Here is a 25,401-nt window from a genome sequence, read left to right on the forward strand (position 1 = left end):
GCACTAGTTAGAACATAAAACTACAAAAAATGTGGTATTATTGGAGGAAAGAGTATGTAAGCATTTTTTAAACAACATATTTAGTTTTTTAATTTACTTATCAATTGACATTATGACATCAATACTAATGCTCCTACTGATAACAATACTAATGGTCTTTATTATTTAGCACATTTCAAAAACCAAGTTACAAAGCACTTTATATTTGATGGCAAATATAACCAACAATATTAGAAAGCATATTTAACAACGTATAGGTAACTTGAAGACCAGATAAATGAATGTAAAACACAATTCATCAAAATAAAAAAAAATGATAAATGTAAAAACAATAAAAGACAAATCTATGTCAAGCTACACGTTTAAAATAAAACCTCTGATAAAAACTTGATAAATAACATTTGGGACCCCCTTGAAAACTAGATGATACATGGGGTTTATCTTTAAAACTAATTTGAAAGTGTGAAAATGTTGAAATGCACAGTGAGACTTGGCATTGTCAGTGGTAGGCCTACCATCAAAAGCTAAAAAGGGAAGCCAGTCTAACACACTATTACACAAAACATTTGGTTATAATGGTTTTTAACTGCTCTACTTTTAAATTAATGTTGACATGAAGGGTTGCGACCAGTAACAGTGACTTAATTTTATTAACAAATTTTTCGCCGTATATGAAACAGCACTGACACTAGTTCATAGATTACAGTCTTATCTAACAAATCTATAACTCTTAGAATCTGAAAATATGTTGAATATGTATCTAATATCTTTCTAATTCATTTATCTTATTGTGTTGGTCTTTAAAATAACTAATACTATACAAGTGTAAAAAAAAAAAAAGAAAGGCTATGACAAATTACTCCAAGGGACATACGCGGAGGCCCCAGTATATTTATCTATCTTGTAAGGGGTCTTTGGTTGGAAAAAGATTGAGAACCTCTGTCTTACTGGACAAAGATGTGTGTCTTTTCCAGACCTTTTTCACGTTTCCTGCTATATGTAAATATAGCCCATTCTGTAGATCTGTGTGTGTGTGTGTGTGTGTGTGTGTGTGTGTGTGTGTGTGTGTCTCTTTGTCTCACAGGCTTTAAGATCTGGCATGTACTTTAGTACATAATGCATAGCTTTTATTAAGTTATCTCTAGGTGGCATGGAAAATGGCAAATCCATATTTTTCAAAATTAGTATACACATCCACTTATAATTTAGCAGACAAGCAACATGGAGGTTATGGTGCAGATAAACCTGCACTTGGCATGGCCATAGACAGTATATAAGAAGGACATGACCCATGGATGTATTATATTAAGGCATGACCATAAACTCAACCAGACGCCTTTAACCAAAGACACTGGCTCACTGCCCTTACTGTATTTGTTTTCATTCTGGAGATCTGACCAATCCCAGTTTAGACTGGGAGGAGACTAGCCCGCCTTCATGTTAGACACGCCTCTATGTTCAAGGAACACCGCTTCATACATACACTGTTGTTAGCGACGTAGCCTCCACGGCCAATTTCATTTTTGACATTTCTATTTGAGACCACTTCTCTGAACTTCACTTTTTGTCACGGACAGGTGAATGCACGAATAGCGGTTTACTGGTTGGATCCCGGTACACTGGTGTGTCAAATTGTTGCTGGTGGCAGTCCTGCGAGGTAAGTTAAACTAGTGTTAGCCAAAGAGACCCTGTACTGATGGGGGTTGGTTGTTGTGCTAACGTAGCTTTTAGTTAGCTTCTATATAACCTTGCCAAACAGACCAGATAGCTATCGAATGCTCGCTGCTTTCCGGTGATGACTTAATATGTTGGTGTATTTTCGTTTTCCAACAAAACATGTGGAATTTCAGTAGCGGCTACATTAGCTTGCAGCGCCGATAAGTTAGTCAAGCTAGTCTAGGCTAGCAAGCTAAGAGCGGCGACCATGAATTAGCTGACATGCTAACGCTGAGCAGACTGACCTGCTGACAACATGCATTTTTGTTGTTAGTTTCTTCTTGATATATCTTATTGTATTGCCTGTGTTGAGGTTTTACTGAGGCAAACGTTACTGGCGGAGAAGACGGTTTTGTGACAACTAAGTATTTTTCAGTCGAACTTCTCGCACAACTTGGCGTCAATGCGACGTTAACGTTATGTGAAAGCTAATGTTAGCCTGCTAGTCAGCTAGCGTTCTTTCTAACATAACTAGCTAGCTATCTAGCATAGTCCGAATTAATGACTGACTGTGACTTTATTTAACTACCCTGGTGTCACGGCAGCCCATATGTTATAAACTAGCTAAGTAGCCGACGGTGTTGTCGCGCTGTCGGCTGCGATGAAGCCTGTTTTCTTATCGATATCTTCAACCAGCAAGTGTAGCGTCAGTTAGCCAACACGTTCAGCTCATCTGGATGTTTTTACTGAGGACTGTCAGCGGGGAACCGGGAGTGACGGACCGAGATTCGCTGTTTGTTTTCTTAAAAATAGCTTTTAATTTGTACATAGTACAGATTAGCTTGCTTGCCACATAACTTTGAGCTAGGACGAAAGCCAACGTCAGCCATCAGACAACCAAAAGCGGTCTGCTCACCGAAGAACGGATGGCGTTAAGCTCGGTGTTTGTCAGAGAGGGGGAGGGGATGAGGCAGGGCTTCAGCGAGCGAGAGAGACAGCGCCTACATGCCTGTAAAGTGTCGGCTGACAGCTAAAAAAAATTAGCTTATTTTGTAGCGCTAGTCGACTAATTTCGCCATATTTGACTGTTTGTCGTATTTGCTTCGCGTTTCGGCAAAGAAAGTGTGGCGCTGGATATGCGACAGACTCGATTACGGCGATTCAAGACCGCGCTCAGCCGCCGTGTTTTCCGAAACTGGTGGTGCAGCGAGGCACAATGTCTGTTCTCCGCTGACCGACTGCAATGACGTTTTCTTAGGGAACATCAATAAATTACTTTTCTCTATGTACATGTTTAGACTGTGCTGGGAGCATAGAAAGAGGCTACATGTTTCTTTAGATATGCAATCGTCAAATTGATTATTTATATTGACAAATTGGGTGTTATTTTTTTGTAAATGTGTATTTTGATAAGTCACTCAACAATTTACCTGACAGTGGATCATAACTTTTTGTATTTTCCAGTTTAATCCGCATGAATAACTAATTATTTGATATTTGTTTACATAAGTGTGTTAATACATTATGTGTATATGCACATCGTGTTTAAATTAAAGTGCATACATTTTGTTACCAACTTTGAAGTTATTTATAGTCATATGTACATATCATATTATCAATAAATGTACCAATAGTTCAGATTTTACATCTCCAGTGAAAGTTGTGGGTTCCTTGTCTTGAGGTGTAAACTGGAAAATACTATTAAAAAGTGTGACGTCTGAACACTAAATTACAGAATAAGACACATTTAGGGAAAATCGACGGTAGAATGAATGTGTCTGTTAAACATTAGTTTCATTACAGTACTGAAGAAGTAAATAAATTATAGTCTGGCAAATTATATTTGCATTGCACATTATGATTAATGATATTAATCTAATAACTGGTAACTTCCTTGCATTTTATTTATGTAACAGACAAAGAAGCTTTTTATGCCTATTATTGAAAGACAGTCCCTAACTGGCTGCCACAGCCATTCTGCTGAACTATGACGGCATGTCTATTTAGGGACACCATTGGACAATAAGTTTGTGCACTAGTTTCCTCTCGGCTTTTGTTTTGATGTAATACTTTTCTGTCTTTGTTTCCCCCTGATTTAAATTTTTTTTTTTGTGATTTGCATTTTGTGGATTTGTTTTTCAATTGTAAACATGTAAAATGTCCATTTTGTTCATGTCCTTTCTGACCGAATCTGGACAAAAACCTAATGTGATACATTTCATAAATTTAGGATTTATTTATCAGAATTCTCTTTAGATTACAATTACAATATCGGAGTGTGTGCTGCCAAACTAATGTGGACTATTGTCATGTCTCAAACAATGATGAGGTAACTTGCTAGAAAATAAAGTTTGGTACGGATTTGATTGTGATACTGGACATCAGTAGACATTTTCTTGATACTTGCCTGAAGTACTTTACTCTTAATGCAAAAGTTTGTTTTTTTTAACATTAATTTGTAAAAGTATGTATATCCCTGATTATTTCTGTCTCAGTCTTACTGCTAAAGAATTATGAGTATAATGCACATTCTTGAAGAAAGCGTTGAATAATATTTTTTTAGAGACGGTTTAAAACAGCCTGTGTACTGTCCCTCTGTCTTTGTTTACTTTAGCCCATTTGAGTATGCATATACAATGAAGAGGCGTGTGGAGGACCAGGAACCAATATTTGCGCCCCAGCAACAGCAAACACGTCGTCCCCCAGTTCAAGGCATTGCAGACAGCTTCCAGCACCGGGACCTCACCCCGGCCTCTACTGTGATAGAGGCCGCTGCAGACAACATGCAGCCATCCACAGGCATCCAGTATTCTCTCCCCCAAGGCTACCAGGTATGACGCCATCAATGTATTCGACTTGGACAACAGCCTCCGGAGCAAGGTCTTAGATTAACTTTTACTAAGCGCCAAATTCAAGTGAAATTGGCCTTTAGTGGATATATGGATGTAAGTCAGAACCCACATTGGCTCAAAACCTTTAAAGGATGGAGGACAAAACTTTAAACTTTTGCAGCCTTCGTCTTTCCTGACCATTTTTAACTTCCTCTTACTTTGAACTGATCTAATTAAAGAAAAACGATGCCGTATGTTTGAATGACAGCCTGTTAAAGTTGCTCTTCTCGATGCAGCAGCATCTGAACTGAATTTTATTGGAAAGTAGGTGAAGTTTTAAGAAAAGCCATTTATTCAGTATGATTGTAATAATATGAACAATACTTTTTGTAACACCTCTGAAGACATGATTATATTTAAGCTTTTATAGATCCTAAAAATCTAATAATTTCTTCCTTTTAAAAAGGTGTCTACAATGCCTCAGAACGCAAGTGGACACGGACATGGACATAACAATACTGCACCTCATGTTGGTCCCCATGCACACAGCCTGGCAGTTCAGTCCCAGGGCCCTGCATTGGTCCAAGGTCACGTTCATCCGCCTGCACCCATGACTTCAGCCCAAGGACAGCAGTTTCAGCGACTGAAGGTACCCTTACTAGAGTGTGGATCAGGCCGCATTTTTCTGTCCGGGCCCGCGTCCGACAGAGCAGTAACCGAACCCGGCCCGAGCCCGACGGGCATTAAAATATTTATGTCCAAGACAGACACAGTTAAAATCTCTTTTTTTTTTTTCTCATACTAATGACGCATTTAAGTTTGTTTATGTGGAAAGCCCGTTTTTATTAAGCAACTGTAGGAAGGGATTTGGAAATTTCAACAGATGAGCACATCAGCGCACACAGGGCAACAAGCACATGTTAACACAGGCGCGCAACTTCATAATAAGCTGTTTTAAATTTAAAATGTGCAATGCCTTATCGCGCTGATGTGACCGAGCCCGACCCGAACATCATTTCTAAATATCTGTCCACACCCGGTCGGGTCCCGTCGGGCTCAGTTAGGGTACCCATCCTCTAACCCTTACATGGACAAATATACACATTTTAGAATATACCCACCAAAATAAATTAAGAAACAGCAATCTGGGCCAAGTGTTGTGACAGATTATAATGAAGTCACCAATTAACTAATTTTTATTCTGCATTCAGTAGTTGTCATTTTTTTTGGGAGGGAAATCTGTCAATCATTTTTCACTTTTTACTTTGTAGGTTGAAGATGCCTTATCCTATCTGGATCAAGTGAAGCTGCAGTTTGGAAACCAGCCACAAGTTTATAATGATTTCCTTGATATTATGAAAGAGTTCAAGTCACAGAGGTGAGGACTAATTTTATCGGCATCATTTGGAGAAAATCCATAAATAGTATTTCTGTGTGTCAAGTTTAAGCATGTAACATGCAGAACAATGTCTGTGGGCCCAGTGGACGATGAATCGGATGACTAAATTACTGTCACTTGTTCTGTTGTTACAGCATAGACACTCCTGGAGTCATTAACCGTGTGTCCCAGCTCTTCAAGGGCCATCCAGACCTCATTATGGGTTTTAACACGTTCTTGCCACCTGGATATAAAATTGAGGTTCAAACCAACGATCTAGTCAATGTGACCACGCCAGGTCAGATCCACTACATCACCCCTCATGGTATTTCTGTTCAGAACATCCCTATAAGTGGAGCATCCAGCCAACCTGCAAGCCACAACCAGCACCAGAGTCTGCCACAGGCGGGTCCGCACACTACCCCCACCACCACCACCACCACCACCACCCCACCCACCCCCACTCCCACCCAACCTGCTCCCAAACAAACCAGCAAGGTAGACTATAAGCTTCTATATTGTTCTAACATTTGCACACCAACCTGAATGTTTACTTGATGAGCGTAATGACACGCTTGTGCTCTTCTCTGTCAATCCCATAAGCCAATTCAGTCTCCAGCCCACACACCCACCAGCCAGCCCAACCCATCCATCCCATCCTACGCCTCGCCGCGCTCACCGTCGGTTCAGTCCCACGCTCCTGTGAGCAGCACGCCGTCCAGTGGGCCACCTCTCCAGAACAACCAGCCTGTGGAGTTCAATCACGCTATAAATTATGTCAACAAGATCAAGAACCGCTTCCAGGGTCAGCCGGACATTTACAAAGCCTTCCTGGAAATCCTTCACACATACCAGGTAAGAAAATACACACCAGTAAAAACAATATTCAGGCAATGTACAGTATAGAGGGCTGTTTTTACCCAGTAGGGATACCCTCAGCAGTAATCTCACAGCCTCTTCCTTTTAAATTTTCTAGAAGGAGCAGCGAAATGCTAAAGAGGCAGGAAGCAACTACACCCCAGCACTGACTGAGCAGGAGGTCTACACTCAGGTGGCACGACTCTTCAAAAACCAGGAAGACCTACTCTCAGAGTTTGGACAGTTCCTGCCAGATGCAAACAGCTCAATGGTAAGTCTCTGTGAACACACTTCTTCAGCGTCGGCCATTATAACTGGACTTATTAAACTAAAGTGATTGGTGTCGTAATTGGTCTTGACTCTGGAAACAAAGTCTTTCTGTTAAAAATGGTCAGCCTTTGTAGTAGTGTTAAATGTTAATGGAATATCACAAAAAATATATGTGGCATTGTTTTTTTTGTTTTTTTTCTGTCGATACAATTCAACTGGGCTTGTTTTTAATAGAAGTTTCCCCAGTATCTTTAACAATCGAAAAACAATTACTAGAGATGCACCGATAGACCGGCTGGTTAATTGTCCGGTTTTTACACTGCACTTTAGATGTGTGTGAATTTCCCACACCAGGAGTAATTTATATAGTTTTATAGTTATCCATTATCTGTTCAAAACATTTTCTATGTTCTGTGCAAAATGTTTATATTTTTTTTATTATTATTATTTTTATTAATCTTTTTTTTAAAGATTTTTTTTGGGGGGCATTTTAGGCCTTTATTTGTGACAGGACAGCTTAGATATGAAAGGGGTTGAGAAAGGGGGAATGACATGCAGAAAAGGGAACCTGCAGCCAGTGCGTCGCGGACTGAGCCTCTGTATATGGGTGCACGCTCTACTAGGTGAGCTACCCAGGCACCCGCAAAATGTTCTATTAAAGAAAAGATAGAAAATAAAAATGTGCGTGTGCTGTAAAGTGGTTAGAAGAAATGAAATCAAAATCGGCTAAAATCGGTATCAGCTGGCCTAACTCAATGAAAATCGGAATCGGCCTAGAAAGTTGTAATCGGTACATAAACAATTACGTCTGAATTCCTTGGGTGGGATGGGATGAATCTTTTTTTGTTGTCCGAAGGGGGGGGGCACGATGGACTCTGGATGTTAGGGCAGCTGGTCTATAATCATTTCAAATCAGTGGTTTTGCCGTTTTTGGCACCGGTGGTAAGCAAACTTTCCATGTTTTGGGATTTAAAGTAAATAACCGCACATTTGAAACAATTGTCTAAACATCCGAGTCACTTGTTTCCTACATTCGTTAAGTATCCTCACTGTCTGTTATTCTGTCAGGACAGGCTTCCCTTTTTTATTCTTTATTGAGCTTCTATAAAATTGGCCGCATTCACACACATTTTCTTTGAGGTTTCCTGTTCATATTTTCTTACTTGTCTTTGGTGAGATTATGATGTGTGATGCTCTTTTCAGCTGCTGTGCAAGGCTACACCAGACAGGGCCGAGTCGGTGCGTAATGATCATGGCGGCACAGTAAAGAGACCCTTAATGAACAGCAAACAGAGACTGAGCCAGAATGGCATGCCAATCAGGAGACCTGCTGGAGTGGGAGCCACGGCGCCTGTCAAGGTACACACCACTCTACATGCTGACTTTCTGCATATATTCGGCTCTTTGTTTGTTTTTGCTATATTATAGATGTCAGAAATGTCAGTATGCTTCAAAGGGAATTTGTCTCCAATTTATATTTGGGGTTAGACTAAATATTAGAAACACATCACAAACAGTTCAGCAGCATCTTCACCAAATTACAGCCTCCAAAATGATGAATGAAGTTAAATCAACTCACCGTTTTAACAAAAACTAAACATCATAAAGCGTGATTTATACTTCAGCGTAAAATGTGCGCCGTGGCTACGTCCGTAGGTACGTGGAGACACGGTACTATGCCGGACCCTACGCCGTAGCCTGATGTGCACCTCTCGAAAAATGTATTAACGCGTAGGGCGACGCACGTCATGTCTTGGCAGCGTTTCATTTCCCCATACTCATTTCCTGGTTCTGCTTCTCCATAACTTTTCCTGCTGTAGATTTCCCACAGTGGTCAGAGAGCACAGGGGAGACACTTTGTTTCTCTCACTATGACTCTAGAGTCACTACTCACTCCGAAGCTAATCACCGTCAGTCTCTCACTCTCTCCCTCGCTCTACCACACACTCAACGCACACCCCAACGCACAAGTATAAACTTCAGGGGTCTCATTTATAAAACTGTGCATAGGATCCTTACTAAAAGTGTACGTACGCCCAAAAGCCAAAAATGGCGTACGGCAAAAAAAATTATTAAATCATACGTACGCACATCTGTAAGCAGCGTTCCCTTTATAAATCACATATTACCCACAAGTCTGCGCACGTGAATCAGCCTCTTATCATGCCCTATACACGCCCATTATTAACCATAAATGGTCAATGCAAAGCATTTTATGAATCTTTTGTTACTCCGAATCATGACGAAAAAGCAAAAACCTTCTCAGACGCTAGTGAATTGCTGCAAATTGAATTATAATTTCGGCCTGTTCTCGCATAGTGTAGGGAAACCTAATCTATAGAGTACCTATATTAATAATACTGTCCAAAACGGCATTATATTAGGGACAGCTTCGATATACCAGACCTATATGATAAGATTTAACAGAATTATATATTCTATCCAAACAAGCCTTAGTGAGTTGAAGATTATAATATTTATATAAAACACTTAGCTATCTGCCATTTCCCTCTGGAAACAGCCGGTGGCCCCCAGAGTGGCGAGGACCTGTATTTGGACCGGGATGGCACGGTTCCGGTGCCCTCTCTACTGGACCCAATTGTACTGAATTGGATAGATCAAAGGGAATTTAGGGAATCTAAATCGGCATATTATCATCGTCATGGTCCCTAAGGCCTCTTAGATTTTTTGGGGGGGCTTTTCCCTTTTTTATTTTGAAAGTGGATAGACATGAAAGGGGGAGAGAGAAGGGGAATGACACGCGGCGAAGAGCAGCAGGTCGGATTCAAACCCTGCGCCACTGCAGGACCCAGCCTGCATGGGGCGAACGCTCCCACTGGGTGAGCCAGAGGCCGCCCACCCCCCAAAAGCCTCTTTCTCTCCTGATTCTTCCATAAGCGGAGTCCTCCTGTAGGGCCAGCAGTGCCATCATGCAGCATTACGCACGGGGTGTCACCACAGTATTTATGTTTACAACAATTTGTGATTGTTAACACCTTGCCAAAATCACAGCATCAACTAGTGGTATCCCCCACTCTAAGATACAATTTGAAGACGAAAGTCTCTAATAGGCAAACACACTTTTCTTTATGCAGGTTTGGTCACTAACTGTATTAAAGTTCGGACCGATAACGTGGACATTAAGGGTAACAATTGCGCGAGAGCTTAACTGCTGTATTTCCAGACTTTGACATTTGATATATGATGATATATGCACAGTATTAAAGACAGATATTTAGTTATTTACACTGTGTTTTGCCGTTATCTAATGGTAGGGTATTTGATGCTATCCTGTATTCCATGGAGTCGGGCCATCTCCTCCTCCTGCGTTCCGTAGCAGACAATGTGACGGTGAGACAGTGCCGATTAAATATTAAGAATACATTTTTATTTACGATTTGAGTTGGAGGTGTTTATGGAACAAGTATCACTCAGTAACAGCACAAATAGCACTGCTGGATTTAATCTTCATGACAACGTGGATGATATGGAGTGAAGAAACGTGCGTGAGACATCAATACTTGAAAATATTACGAGTAATCGTTTTTCCCACATTTACTTTCTGCAGTCTGACTTCAGTTCACCACATCACCATCTGCGTCGCCAATTCCCATTGTCTCCAAAATGTGCGTACGCATGGGTCAGAGTTTGCGTGGAGGACCGCACATTCTCCCGTCAAGTTTTTTCTTTTTTTATAAATCTCAACCTTTGTGTGGGAGAGTGGCGTACGCACATTTTCAGCCCCGTTTTGTGCGTACGCCACGTTTATAAACGAGACCCCAGGCCGCTTACGTAGGCTACAGCGAAAGCTGTGCATGGAGCCTACGCAGAACCATAAATCACGCTTAATGAAGGTAGGATTTATTGCAGGGCTGTATTATTAGACTATTCGTTTTAGCTACGTTTACCAGATACATTTTCAACTGGTTGTGTTTAAATCTACCCAAACATAATGATAATATTCTCTGGTATTAGAACATTTTAAAACATGTTTGAGAGCCTGCTGCGCAAGTCATCATTTTGTCCTATACCCTGGCAGAAGAAGCCCAAAATATTGGGGAAGGACCATGGCATGACTGAAGTCAGCAAACACAGCACCAGCACTGAAACTATGTTCTTTGAGAAGGTCAGTGTTTTTTTTATATTCACTATCCAGTATTGTTTATTTAAAGTCCTGCAATAACAAGATGACAACCAAAATATTTATGAAAAAAAAAAATATTATCAATGGAAAGTTTGTTAATTTTATTTTTGTGCCATCACTGAACACACTCTTCACAGGTTAAGAAGGCTCTTCGGAGCTCTGAGGCGTACGACAACTTCCTGCGTTGTCTTCACATTTTCAACCAGGAAGTGATCTCTCGTGCCGAGCTGGTCCAGTTAGTCATCCCCTTTCTTGGGTGAGTTTAAACATACACCCACTCTGTTGTGTATGTTTTATTGCCTCTATAATTGTACTGTTGCGCATTGCATCTAAATAATAACACTAATAATACTAAAACACTTCAGTTGCAAACAGGCATTCAGTACTATGGAGATATGAGGTAGAACTATGCCAGTTTTTTTTGTTACTCCTCAATGTGAGGTAGTGTCAGTATTTAACTATTTTCCGATATAACATCATCATGCCCATTGTTGCACCTGTTGGAATTAGATTTGATTGGAATATAGTATTGATTTCATTTAAGTTAAGGTAAAACTTTATTTATCCCGAGGGAAATTGTTGTGCAACATTAACAATACAAAGTGGGAGAGAGTGCAAATAAAACAAAATACGAACAATAAAATTATAATGTGCAAAAAAACAATGTTCACAGTATCTGTTTTAACATCCATGTACATCACATTTACATTTATTTATATCACGGAAAAATATCTACTATCAATGTTGCTCAGTATCTGTCAACCACCGGGCTCCCGTCGCACTACTAATTGTTTATTTCACATACATTTTTGCATGATTGACAGAAAATTCCCGGAGCTTTTTACATGGTTTAAAAACTTCCTGGGCTACCGAGAGTCTAGTCACGGGGAGTCGAGCCATGCAGAGAGTTTACCCAAGGAGCGTGCAACAGAGGGCATCGCCATGGAGATTGACTATGCTTCCTGTAAGAGGCTGGGGTCCAGCTATAGAGCACTGCCGAAAAGCTACCAGCAGCCCAAGTGCACAGGAAGGACGCCGCTGTGCAGAGAGGTGAGTCGCTGAAGAACGCCGGCTTGTTAAAGCGTAAAAGTTTATTTTCTCCCACAGGGCTACTAGGTAAGATGGTATCAATGTATTTGAGCTTTTGTTCTTGTAGATTTAACATTTACTAGACACCATATACCAATAAACTGCTTTTAGTGGATACATGGACAAAGGTGAATAATAAGTAACTTATTTGGCAATTAAACAAAGTAGGAATGCAACTAACGATTATTTTCATTTTGGATTAATTTGGTGGTAAATCGTTTTGATTTAACATTTAGTCTAAAAACACCAAATGTCCATTACAACTTAATAGAGCTTAAAATGATTTCTTCACACAGCATTTATTATAAGAGTAAAGACAGAACCTCTGACTTGATTTGTGTGTGTGTGTGTATATATATATATATATATATATATATATATATATATATATATATATATATATATATATATATATATATATTAGTGCTGTCAGTTAAACGCATTATTAACGGCGTTAACGCAAACCCATTTTAATGCAGACAATTTTTTATCGCGCGATTAATGCATAGACAGTTAAAGAAGGATTAATGTTCGGATCTAGCTAGGAAGCAAAGGACGCCAAGACCCGCCCTACGGGGGTCGTTAGGATAGCCGATTGGTCAGGGGATAGGACCTGAACAAATGGGGTTACGTTACCTTGGACGCCTGGCCAATAGTAGTGATTGAAGGGCGGGTCTTGGCGTGGCCATAGCAGACCGGAAACAAAACAGACACGCTGCAGCCGCACACACTTGTTTGGGCTATAGCTTGCGAGCCGTGTAGCTAGCTAGTAGGCTCGTCACGGCGATTAGCTTCGGAGCGAGAAGTGTTTCTACAGTCAGGGAGAGAAACAAAGTTTCTCCCCTGTTCTTTCTGACCACGCTGGGAAACCTGCAGCAGGGAAAGTTAACCCTCTCCTTGATTTTACGTTGGTTATGGAGAAGGAGAACCAGAAAATGAGTCGGGGAAACCATAGTCGCTATGACAACCAGCCACGCTCGCCTCAGCAATGGAAAATGGAGGTAACACAGGGCTCCAGAATGGTCATGCGACCAAATGGTCTGCAGTTTTGTTGAAGTCACGGCGATGCAGATAAAGTGGTTTCAAGTGTGGTTACAGTTTTTCATAACTTCACGCAGACAGCGTTTGCTGCGATATGATATTAATGGCGAGCCGAAAGCGGTCACGGTGCTGTTGATGTTGCACTTCCTCGGAGATGAGCAGCCAGGCACAGTGGTTTCTGACCCTGGGGACTGACTGACAGGCTGAGGTTGTAAGGCAAGGCAACTTTACTTCTACAGCACCTTTCAGAAACAAGGCAATTCAAAGTGCTTTACATGAAACATTAATGAAAATAAAACAGGCTAAAAAATTAAAAATTATACAAATACAATATAATAAATATATATATATATATATATATATATATATATATATATATATATATATATATATATATATATTTATTTATATATATATATATATATATATATATATATATATATATATATATATAATTTACTGTCATGACAGCGATGGGGCTGTCAGTTTACCTTATATGTTGCATCTTCAAAAGTGACACTGATTTTGAAAGAGCACATTGTAATTTCTGCATCTATTATTAAAGTATTTATTAGTAATACAGTGGAAATTAGTATAAAGCCCTGTAACAGTGTTACATTATGTGACAGATTATTAGTTCCAAGTGAGAATGTTAGTGTGAAATTGAACACTACGTATATGCCAATGTTGTTTTCAATAAAAAAAAAAAACATTTGCACAAAGCAAGCTGATCCACCTTTCCATGTTGATAAGAACATTAAAATGAAAAATATAATGGGACAAAAAGAAATCAAGGGACATTTAGAATAGATAAAAATGTGTAGGGCTGTCATCGACTAAAGAAATTCTTAGTCGACTAACACTTATACGATTTTGTCGACTAATCGATTAGTTGATTTAATTGACAGAGCTGTGCGCTTAGAGAGGTGGTTAAGACTAGAAAAGCACAATATAAATGTAGTTAATTAACCATCTGTAAAACTGAGTTTCTCCACAATTAATCCTGCAAAAGCACCACTTTAAGTCTTGTGTTTACCATAAATGTGCTGAGAAGTTTCTTGGAAATAAGTAATTAAGCATGAATAAGCATAAAAAATGACTAATCGACTAAAGAAATCTTAGTCGACTAAGACCAAAACGACTGATTAGTCGACTAATCAACTAAGAGGTGGCAGCCCTAAAAATGGGAGATTAATTGTGAGTTAACTATGACATTAATGTGATTAATCGCAATTAAATATTTTAATCATTTGACATACATACATACATACACACACACACACACACACACACACACACACACACACAGTATATACTGTATGTGTATGTCTTGTCTGTTTGGTCCTTTTGTGAAGGACTTGAAATATGAGGAATGAGATTTATTTAAGAAATTACTTCATATTTTATTATGTTACAAAGAGTGTGTTTATTACATAGGATTGCTGAATGAATATACTCTAGAGTGCAGTTCATATTCAGACTGAACTGTGACCGTTTTATTACCTTATTTTCCTGCCTTGTGTGTTTTATTTGACGTTTGTTCCTGCTAGTCAATAGGCCAGTAGGAGCTTTCACTCGACTGCTTTCCGTAAACAAACGTTTGAAATTAACTGAATGTCTTCTTGCAGGTTCTTAATGACACGTGGGTGTCGTTTCCTTCGTGGTCTGAGGATTCTACCTTTGTGAGCTCCAAGAAGACTCAATATGAGGAGCACATTTACAGATGTGAAGATGAGCGCTTTGAGGTGACAATTCAATTTTATTTATAGTATCAATTCATAACAAGAGTTATAGTATCAATTCATAACAAGAGTTATCTCAAGACACTTTACAGATAGGTCCAGACCACACTCCATAATTTACTGAAACCCAACAATTCCAGTAGGTCCACTCACACTAAAAGTAAAAGTAAAAACTGTAGGTTCTTTTGTGCTTATAAGACTTTCTCTCCATGATGCACTTCACTCAGGAGTCAAAAGATCACAGAAAAGCCTTTCAGATATCCATGAAAACCTTGCTGCAGGTACCTCCAGCCATAATTTGACATAGCTAAACTCATTTGTCAATAATTTCACTGTGATTGGACCCCCTTTAGCTGGATGTCGTGTTGGAAGCCAACCTTGCCACGATACGAGCCCTGGAGGCAGTGCAGCGGAGGCTTTCTCGTATGTCTGCTGAGGAGCAGCTGCGCTTCAAGCTGGACAACGCGATGGGCGGCTCCTCAGAGGTCATTCACCGCAAAGCTATCCAAAGGATATATGGCGACAAGGCCCACGACATCATCGACGGGCTCAAGAAGAACCCAGCTGTGTCTGTTCCCATAGTGCTGAAAAGGTTAATGGTCTGATTTTTAATCACTTATCTGCCTCTGGTCAGGGCTTGACAGTTCTTTATTTAATATTTCCGAAAGGTTTGTGCATCACTTTCTTTCTGTCCCTGTTTCAGATTAAAAATGAAGGAAGAGGAGTGGAGAGAAGCCCAGAGAGGCTTCAACAAAATCTGGCGGGAGCAAAACGAAAAGTATTACCTGAAGTCACTGGACCATCAAGGCATCAACTTCAAGCAGAATGACACCAAAGTGTTGCGTTCAAAGACCTTACTCAATGAAATTGAGATGCTATATGATGACGTAAGTAAACATGATCGTCGTTTTTGATACAGTCGTTGAATTTATGTGTTGAAGCTGTAAGTGGGACTTGCAGTATGCAGAACGCTACCCACTAATCAGAGGAACTTCTCAAAACTTAGTCCCGTCTACTCCTGTCTGTGTCCTGTAGCACCAGGATCGTGCATCTGAGGAAACTGCCACACCGCCACCGAGCGGCCCACACATCACCCAGTGCTACGAGGACAGCCAAATCATGGAGGACGCTGCCGCCCTCATCATCCACCACGTCAAGAGACAGGTGGGCATCCAGAAAGAGGACAAGTACAAGATCAAGCAGATCATCCACCACTTCATCCCTGACCTGCTGTTCGCACGGCGAGGTGAGCTCTCCGATGTCGAGGAGGAGGAAGAGGAGGAGGAGGAAGACGACGCGGAGATGGATCCAGGCGGCCCCAAGAAGCACAACGGCCTGCCAGGCAGCAGCCCGTCGAAGTCCAAGCTCCTCTTCAGCAACACGGCAGCTCAGAAGCTGCGAGGCACCGATGATGCCTACAACATGTTCTTTGTGAACAACTACTGGTACATCTTCCTCCGTCTTCACCACATCCTCTGTTCTCGTTTGCTGCGGATCTACGGGCAAGCCGAGAAGCAGATTGAGGAGGACGCCCGTGAGCGCGAGTGGGAAAGAGAAGTGTTGGGGCTCAAAAGGGAGAAGAATGAAAATCCAGCAATCCAACTGAAGATGAAGGAGCCAAGTAAGTTAGACGACCAGTGGTTTAAGTTAATCTCGAAGCTTTTGTATGATTGCAAATCCTCACTGACGTTGATTTTGATTCCTCTACACCAGTGTTTCTCAAACTTTTCTCAATATTGTACCCCCTTTTTGAATTGCTTTTTTAAGGCAAGTACCCCTAGCCTGACAAGCCGGACCCACATCAAGATGTTGGGTCTGGGAACTCACCATTGGCAGGGCTCAATCCAAGGGGCGGGGATTAAACGGTTGTCTTTCAAATTCCCTCTGCACGCAATAGGATAGCGCTACAACCAGGCAGAGCAACCAAGAAGGTAGCGGAGCTAGTTGATAGATTAAACTTTTCATATCCGCTCGGCAAAACTCCAAACATATCTTCCTTTTTTAATTCGATTTCAGTGCCGTTCTTTTCTCAAAGAAAAGCTTAACTCAAAGTCTTCAGAAGACCACTGTTCCCAGCAGCAGCAGCAGCAGCCATAAGCCCGCCCACCGACTCTATACATGATGTGATTGGCCTGACTAGAGTTTTTTTTTTTCCAGCTCGCAAGCCAACGGAAAGTGCCTAGACCCCCCCTGGCTGCAAATAAAATTTACTGCCGCTAGGGTGCTTCTAGATTTCTAGGCTAAAGTACCCCCTGACCGGCGCAAAACATTTTTGGTAAAAAAAAAAAAAAAAGTCTATATAAAGAGTTACAATATGGTGCCGGCAGTGATAGATTCACTAAACAACAACCTTTTTTTTTTTTTTTTTTTTTTTTTTTTTTTAACAAAAACATTTAAATGCTACATTTCAAATGTTTAGAATCCATCACTTAATTCATTCATTATTGTAGTATAATTATTTTAGGAATTAGGCATGACATATTTTTAAGTTAGCGTTTTTGGAAAGATTTCACGTACCCCCTGCAGCGCTCCAAAGTACCCCTAGGGGTACATGTACCCCCATTTGAGAAACACTGCTCTACACAACCACGGCGTACCATACGTCCTCATTTCTCACCACATAACTTAACACATTTGCTACATTTTCTACCTGCAGTGGATGTCGATGTAGAGGATTATTACTCAGTTTTCCTGGAAATGGTGCGTAATCTTTTGGATGGAAACATGGAGCCGACTCAATACGAGGACTCGCTGAGGGAAATGTTTACTATCCATGCCTACATCGCCTTCACCATGGACAAACTCATCCAGAGCATCGTCCGGCAGGTCAGCACATTTAAGATTCTATCATTTGATTTATGTTGCACAACTTGTTGACTGCTAACTTTTTAACCGTATGCAGTTCAATTCAAATTCAAACATTATTTAACTGCGCAAATAATAATGACCTAAATAATAACCTCTGCGCTGATGGGGGTTTGATCATGACAAGCGAATTCTTTTCTGCATTTGCGGTCATACCTGTGACATACTAAACCCGTTGCTTTCACAGCTCCAGCACCTCGTCACTGACGATGTATGTACGCGCGTAACGGACATGTACCTGAGCGAAAGTGCCAATAAAGCCACGGGGGGCCTACTGTCCACGCAGACGTCCAGGGCCACAGCAGAGGGGACCTACCAGCGCAAAGCGGAGCAGCTTATGTCGGATGAGAACTGCTTCAAGGTACCGCAACCCCAGAGAGTGATGGTGATGACAATGATGATATCGTACATCAGTCTCAGCTACTTTGAACACTTTGTTCATTCACATTTCCTCTGATTGTGTCTTGTTCAGTTGATGTTTGTAAAGAGCCGAGGATCCGTCAGTCTGGCCATGGAGCTGCTGGACACAGAAGAGGAGAACTCTGATGAGCCAGCGGACGCAGAGGTACGACTCATTCAATATTCAAGTACAGTTCATACACGAAGTTATCAGTTTATTAGATGTTATCTAGTACAGCCCTGCTATTAATATTTTTTACATGGTGGTGTTGAATTGTTTTGCATTATATCGTAACATGTTTCTAATATTTTGACCTCCAAAAATAGACATCAATGGGTATTGATGCCGAAAGGATTAGTCCCTTAACGTAATAAGCGGAAAACAAATCGCCAAATATTTTGATGGGCGATTTAAAATTGTAAGTTTTTGTTATTAAGCACCAATGCACGATCAGCTGGAATATTTGCTGGTTCCAGCTTTTAGAAATGTGAGAAGAATGTGTTGCTTTACTGTGTTTCATATGATTTGTAAATTGATTATTTTTGTGTTTCGGACTATTAGTCTGTCACCTCCTATATTCGGACATTTTATACACCAAATGCTCAATCATTCATCTAAAAAAAATGATCCACTAAAGTAATTGTTAGCAATAAAAACCTTGGGTGTATGATGCCTGGGTTTTCAGGACAACTTGACACAAAAAGAAATCCAATATAGTGGCTGTTTTATTTCTTCTTCTTTTTTTACATAGATGCATAACATAAACAGACATTTTTGATAATGAACCATAACAGTTTTTCAAAGAGTTGTGACCAAGATGTATACTGACCGGAATTTTACAGACTAGTGTAATGTCTACACTGTTTTTGAACCGCATTAATCATATCCTTCTGCAGTTTGATGTTACTTATTGACAGTATGTCTATACTCTACTCCGCAGAGGTGGTCAGACTACGTGGGTAGATACCTGAATTCAGATTCTGCATCCCCAGAGCTGCGTGAACATCTGTCCCAGAAGCCGGTGTTCCTCCCCAGGTGAGGCCCCAGCCATGTGTCCCTCTTGTCTGCATACTTTCTGTCCTGAGGCTCTAGTCAGCTAAGCAGCCACTCCACTGTTGACAAGCCAAACCAGCTGCCAAATCCAACTCATTCAGAGATTGAAACAGTGGCACTTCTACGCAAGCCTGACTTAGGAAGCGCTTTCTAATCACAAAATACCTGTTACTTTTTAGTAACAGACAAACAACAACAAGGGTTTGAGAAGGGTCATTAAAAAGAGTAACTCCATAGTTCCAGTGAAGTGCTTGCAGTGCCTGAATGCCGTCCTGTTTTGTAAAGAATCTCATTGGCTGTGAACACGACTTTTTCAGTTTCTGACCTCTGCCTCACATGGAAGATTGCACTTTACATGGCCGTCTTTTAAAAGAAATTGAATTTATTTATTCATTGATTCAGTTCCTTTTTTAATGGGAATTTTATTTATTAATAGTAAAGATTTTTTAAAATGGTTTTGGCTTGATCATGGGTTTTTCGAATTTCCACCTTAGCTGACAGCTATACAGAATCATGGGTTTGATCATTCACATTGTACTGAATTGAAATGACGATTTCCATTGTGTAACATAAAAACAAAAGTCATTGAATGCACAAACTGAAAGCAAAACAAATGGGTTCCAGCTTTTTTTTTCTTCTTTTTTCTTTCTTTTTTTCATTTTAATTTCATTTTTGGACGATGTCTTTGACCTGAGTTTAAGAGACTGAAGCTGTTGTGTTGGACCTGAGAGACTTTGTCGAGAGAGGACCGTGAAGTCATGGTTTCCTTTTCTACCATATCATGCCCTTTGTTTGTGATTGTATTCAGATTCAAAGGTCCTGTATTTGACTTAGTCACTGTTTGCAACTGTACATGTTCAAATGTCCATTTGTTAAAGTCTGTTATACTATAGTGTTATGTTTGTAATAAATTTCAGTGGAAACAGTGCACTCCCGTTGCAACTTTTTGTTGTGGGTGAGGTTTTTTTTTTTTTTTTTTTTTTTTTCCACTGGTTTGACAGAAATTAGTACTTGTAAGTTTTTAAAAACTCTGGTCAAGCACATTATCTGCAACACTTGTACAGAGGAGTAGTGTTTGTAAATAAAATGATTGTCTAAATTGTATGGTCATGTTGGTGTATTTCTTTCCCGACACCTGAGAGCTGTGCATGGAGGCGTGGTTGTGTCTTAAAGCTCCAGATGAGTGTTGCACATAACGCCTGTCTGTCATTGCTTTTTTGGTGCTTTTTCAGTTTATTGTTTCTTTGAGATGGCTGTCCATTACCATTAAAACATTTCAAAAGGCTTTTTAAAACACAAAAAAAATATTGCTCTTAGTTTGAATCTTATTTAACCCATTGCATAAATTGGGTACCTGACTATGATTTATCAGTGGGCTCACCCACATCTTGTCCCTTATTTTTATTTTTATTTTTTCTCCATCAAATCTATGAGAGATCAGCAGCACAACAGGTCAAAAGACTCCCTTCACAAAATTCGTAAATAGCAGTTAAAAAAATAAAATAATCCAGCAGTTTCTTTACCAGTTGTGTTGGGTCTTCATCTCATGATCATAACACTCTGTACATTGTTGGTGAAAGTATGTGCACATCAAAGTATCCTTAGCTCATATTTTGGATCCGTATCCTATCGGGCAACAATTTTCTAGTGTTTGTTTCTAACCGTTTTTACTTGAAATTGGCCTCCCTGTCATGTCTTTTTAAGTGGAGCTCTGAATGCAAAAAAATATGCTTCATGGTTTCAGTCCCCGCTCACCTGTACCCTCAGTGGTAAGTACACATTTAAAACTTTCATTCAGGTGGGGTGAATAACTGCATTTTTTTTTTTTTTTTATTACCTGCACAAAATCGGGATCAATTTCCACTTAAAATAAGTATTTGTTTGCCAAGCATATTTAGATCTGAACTGTGGCTGTGCAACGGAAGTGCACTGTACAGAAACATTACGACTGCTGCCTCTGCTGCTCTTATAGATCTACATTTCCCTCGAATGATTTGACTCCCTATCTAATTCGGTTCCTGGGTGAGTTGCAATGCATGGGTTTAAAAATAATTGTTTAAAGGGACAGTCCTCTCAAATTTGACTCTACTCTTCTCAAATTTGCTTAATGTCCTGTATTGTGCCTGACCACATCTCATAGGCTTTAAAAGTGCACATTGCGTACTGTCAAAACCCAAATTGTGCCATGTGTAACATTGCTTAAGTTAATAAAACGGTTTTACATTTGTGCGAACTTTCCCTGTAAACGTGATGCACCCTTTTGATGTGTGGCGTAATCAAAAAAGACCTTCTCTGGGATCAGTCACTGTTATTCATGGTTGTCATTCTTTTTTGGCCTTCAGGAATTTGAGACGGATAAGGAAGTGCCAGAGAGGATGGGAGCAACTGCAGCAGGAGAGAATGAACAAGGTCCCCTCGGACAAGTCGCAGGACGGCACCAGCGAGCTGAAGATGGAGTGCATGTTCAAGCTCAACTCCTACAAGATGGTCTATGTCTGCAAGTCGGAAGACTATATGTACAGGCACACAGCACTCACACGAGCTCATCAGGTAAGCACGCAAAATATATTTAGTAGTTGTATACTCACCACCATTGATTTTGTCTGCTACTAAGTTATTAATAGTTATAGGACTGTACCGAATAGTTTGAAGCTTGATTCATGTTTTTGCATGTCTATTTATTCTGTTTAAACCCGGTATTTCTGCACAGTTGCAGATAAAGATTAGGCTACACTAATATTATTAGTGTTATACTATTTGTAGAATTGGATTCCAGTGGTGGCTACGTAGGATTGTTTTCGGCTCGTGTGATTCGGACATTTCCAATAACTCCAGAGCGTTGTTTCTGTATTATTATTATTTCATGCCTATGTGTTTATGTTCACAAATCTGACGAGTTATGATTTAATGAAAAAAAGACCATTTATTTTTAGGGTCTATGTCATAAAATATGACGACAGACATTCAACGCTTCTACAATGTTACTGCGTTACAGCAAAAATGAATACATTACTGTAAATGTGTTAGTTTTGCAACGCGTTATTCCCAACACTGGTCATCATCTTTTTTTCACTCTGTTAAAGCTTTAGTGCCTAACTTTTTTTATATTAATGAACGTCTGTTACGTTCAAGCCATTGCCAAATGAGTTGATACACAAATAATAATATGACTGTCAGCTTCAAATAAACTCTTGATCTCTTTATTTCTCAGTATGGCTATGTTTAGAACATGGCGTCGTCCGGCGACTTTCACGCGTAGAAACTCGAGAGAAGATAATTACCTCTTCAGAAGAGTCTGTCATGTGTTTTTAATCGTCCTTGTCCTCCTTGGTTACAAGCAACTGTGTGGAGGAGGGGCACGTGCCCGATTATGCAACAACAGTGTTGTCATTACTTAGAATTCCTCATGGGGGTGCAACAGAAACTATGCATTACAGCTTTAAAGATTGCATATTGTTAATGACGTGTAAGAGCAAGCAGAACATACAATATGTTCTATTGTGATTTGTGAGAAAAACATGTATTCATTATTGACAATTGAATTTACAAGGTTAAAAAGGTGGAACAGTAGAGCCAAATGCAACTTGCACAACTGCTGCAACGTTGGAGGCATAGACAGAAAACTCCACCTGTTTTTACACAGAAGACAATCAGCAATACCTAATTAATAATTAACATTGTTATTCCCAATAGTGGCATTATATTTTATAATCTTCCTTGTCTTTAACCAAAAACATAGGATCAGTTGTCCTTAAAAATCGGTCCAACAGGTGGATATACAGAGATATCTGCAGTTAGATGATTTTTATTTTTTAGCCATAATTACAAAAGTAAATTGCTTCCAAAACCCAAGGTAATGCTCGCAGAAGTCATCTAACTGTAATGTCAAATTTAAACCTGCTAAATGATGTCTTTGGGTATATTATCAAGTTGGAAGATTTTCCAGCATTTGTGGTTGCTGGATTATTAACTATTCCTTGCAAATTATTATAACTCTTCAGGTAGTGGATTGTTGTTTCAGTTTGTCCCACTTTTAATCATTCGTTAAAAAAGAAAAAAGTTTTAACAGACCAGAAAACCTTTGCCACATTTCATACTTCATTATATTGGTTTGTATGCTGTATTCTTAAAGCTAATATCTAAATCTAATATAGCTAACAAGAACCCTTCAGCATTCATCCTGTGAATGCCCCCCCCCCAGTGAATATGAATGGATCAGAGGTCACCTGAGTAGCCACCAGATGTCACCTAGTCTATATCCACGACCTTTCACTTCCGGGATTACCCCGTTGCTGCCGGATGTCCCCTTTTTTAGGCCGGATGACCGTTACCTTCCACTGTCTTTGTGTTAGCATTTTAAACTCCGGTGGATTTCTGAGGACTATGGTTAACTGCTCCTCAAATCTCTGCAGGGGAAATCCAGACAGCTAGCTAGACTATCTGTCCAATCTGAGTTTTCTGTTACACCACTAAAACCACCTTTTTAACGTACACATATTCCACCAGAACAAGTTCTTCCCAAGGCTATTTTGCAGGGGCTCCGTGCAGCGCTTAGTGCCGCCCAAGACGATTGTGTTGTTTAAAGAAAAGCCAATAAACCAGAGCGCGTTTCTCTCCCATCCCGGATTGCTGTGGGGACTAGTCAGACCCTCCTCCGCAGCGCTTGTGGAGGAAGGCCTGGCAAAGCGAGACTAGATGTCACCTAAAGAAGGGCCATCACGTTCATAAGACACATTGCTTTTGTTGCAGCAGGTTACTATACAGTCGAGTGGATAGATGCATTTTTGTTGTGATGTTATACTACCTGTGTGAATGAGATAAGTCTTTAAAGATTTCTGTGACTTTCTGTGAATCCCGGTAGCTGAGCTGTGTTGTTCTGGTTGACGTCTTTTCAGTCCCAAGAGCGAGTCAACACACGCCTGCACCGACGCTTTCACGCCTGGCTGGACACATGGGCCAAAGAGCACGTGACCAGCGACATGGCTGCCGACAACCGCAAGTGGCTGATGGGAGAAAGACGAGAAGGCCTATTGCCCTGCACCACCAGTTGCGACCCTGAGGTCCTCCATTATATCAACGTTAACAAGTACCGGGTGAAGTACAGAACACTGTAGTCTCGCTTTATTGAAAGATAAACTGTGGCAGTGACAGTCCTCACACAACAAACTGCCAGTGTTGACTTTATATACACAGTAGCTTCATACCGATTTCTACAACCTGCTGTTAACTGGATTCCGTTGCCAAAACGTTTGTGTCAGAACTGATTCAGGAACTTTGTCCAAACTTTCAAGCTTTTTGCTGCAAATTCTGCACTGTATATGAACTAGAAGTTTTGCAGGTGTCACTATATGGAGAAGAGAAAAAAAAAACCTGCTTGTCTCAGAATCTCCATTGTTATTATATTAAATGCAGATTTTTACATGAGATAAATATACAGAGAAAACACTCACTTCTCTTTGGAGCAATTCACAGTTGAAACGCACACAAAAAAAGCTGGTTAAACATTTGATAACTAAAACTAAACAATGAAATACAAGTTTTTCGAGAACCACAACATGATTTTACAGAAAATTACAACAACAAAAAATCTCTGGCCTCTGCCGGGTAGATGCCTGGCATTGGTACAATTCCAGCAGTGTGTATCAAGTACAACGATGTATGACCACCCAAGCATTTAGTGTAAATATGTGTTTATATCAATATTGTTTTTTTTTTTTTTTTTTTTTTTTTTTTTTTAATCAGATGTCATTGATGTGTAGCGTACATTAAAACACACACAGTATCAGTCTTTAGCTAGAGGTTGCAGACAAAATGCAAAATTGTAATTTTTTTTTTTTTTTTTTTTAACCAAAGGATATTAGAGAGCTTTTTCGTTTGTGGTTTTTAGAACGTGTTGTCCCTAAAGTCTTTGTTTAGTAGAAAAATGACTCCTCTTATATGCGCGTCGACCCCTTTCTGCGTATTTCTACCTTGAGCCTTTGGCATTAGTATCACTCGTGGTTTTAAGGTGATTGAATGTAGCTGAGCAGCAATTTCTCCTTTCTTTTTTTTTTTTTTTTTTTTTTTTTTTTTTT

At 40.0% G+C, this 25,401-nt stretch overlaps 1 protein-coding gene across 1 annotated transcript; it reads left to right on the forward strand.

The window, feature by feature from the left end:
- The first annotated feature begins 1,432 nt into the window (after window positions 1–1,432).
- On the forward strand, window positions 1,433–25,366 carry LOC114556728 (paired amphipathic helix protein Sin3a-like). Its single transcript, XM_028579764.1, has 21 exons — window positions 1,433–1,657; window positions 4,271–4,487; window positions 4,954–5,136; window positions 5,759–5,865; window positions 6,021–6,363; window positions 6,469–6,720; window positions 6,842–6,994; window positions 8,197–8,352; window positions 11,033–11,119; window positions 11,275–11,393; window positions 11,962–12,187; window positions 14,896–15,012; window positions 15,363–15,601; window positions 15,713–15,896; window positions 16,045–16,630; window positions 17,666–17,835; window positions 18,062–18,235; window positions 18,347–18,439; window positions 19,215–19,309; window positions 21,670–21,877; window positions 24,223–25,366. Exons 2-21 carry the CDS (start codon window positions 4,293–4,295, stop codon window positions 24,439–24,441), a joined length of 3,906 nt encoding a protein of 1,301 aa, XP_028435565.1. The 5' UTR covers window positions 1,433–1,657; window positions 4,271–4,292; the 3' UTR covers window positions 24,442–25,366.
- Window positions 25,367–25,401: the final 35 nt, after the last annotated feature.

This window comes from Perca flavescens, chromosome 1 (assembly GCF_004354835.1).
Source record: "Perca flavescens isolate YP-PL-M2 chromosome 1, PFLA_1.0, whole genome shotgun sequence".
NCBI classification, from domain to species: domain Eukaryota; kingdom Metazoa; phylum Chordata; class Actinopteri; order Perciformes; family Percidae; genus Perca; species Perca flavescens.

Coding starts and splice junctions, on each gene's coding strand:
- LOC114556728 (XM_028579764.1), top strand. CDS start 4,293: ATGAAGAGGCGTGTGGAGGACCAGGAACCAATATTTGCGCCCCAGCAA. Junction 11,394..11,961: donor TTAGTCATCCCCTTTCTTGG/GTGAGTTTAAAC, acceptor CATGATTGACAG/AAAATTCCCGGAGCTTTTTA. Junction 15,602..15,712: donor GTTCCCATAGTGCTGAAAAG/GTTAATGGTCTG, acceptor TCCCTGTTTCAG/ATTAAAAATGAAGGAAGAGG.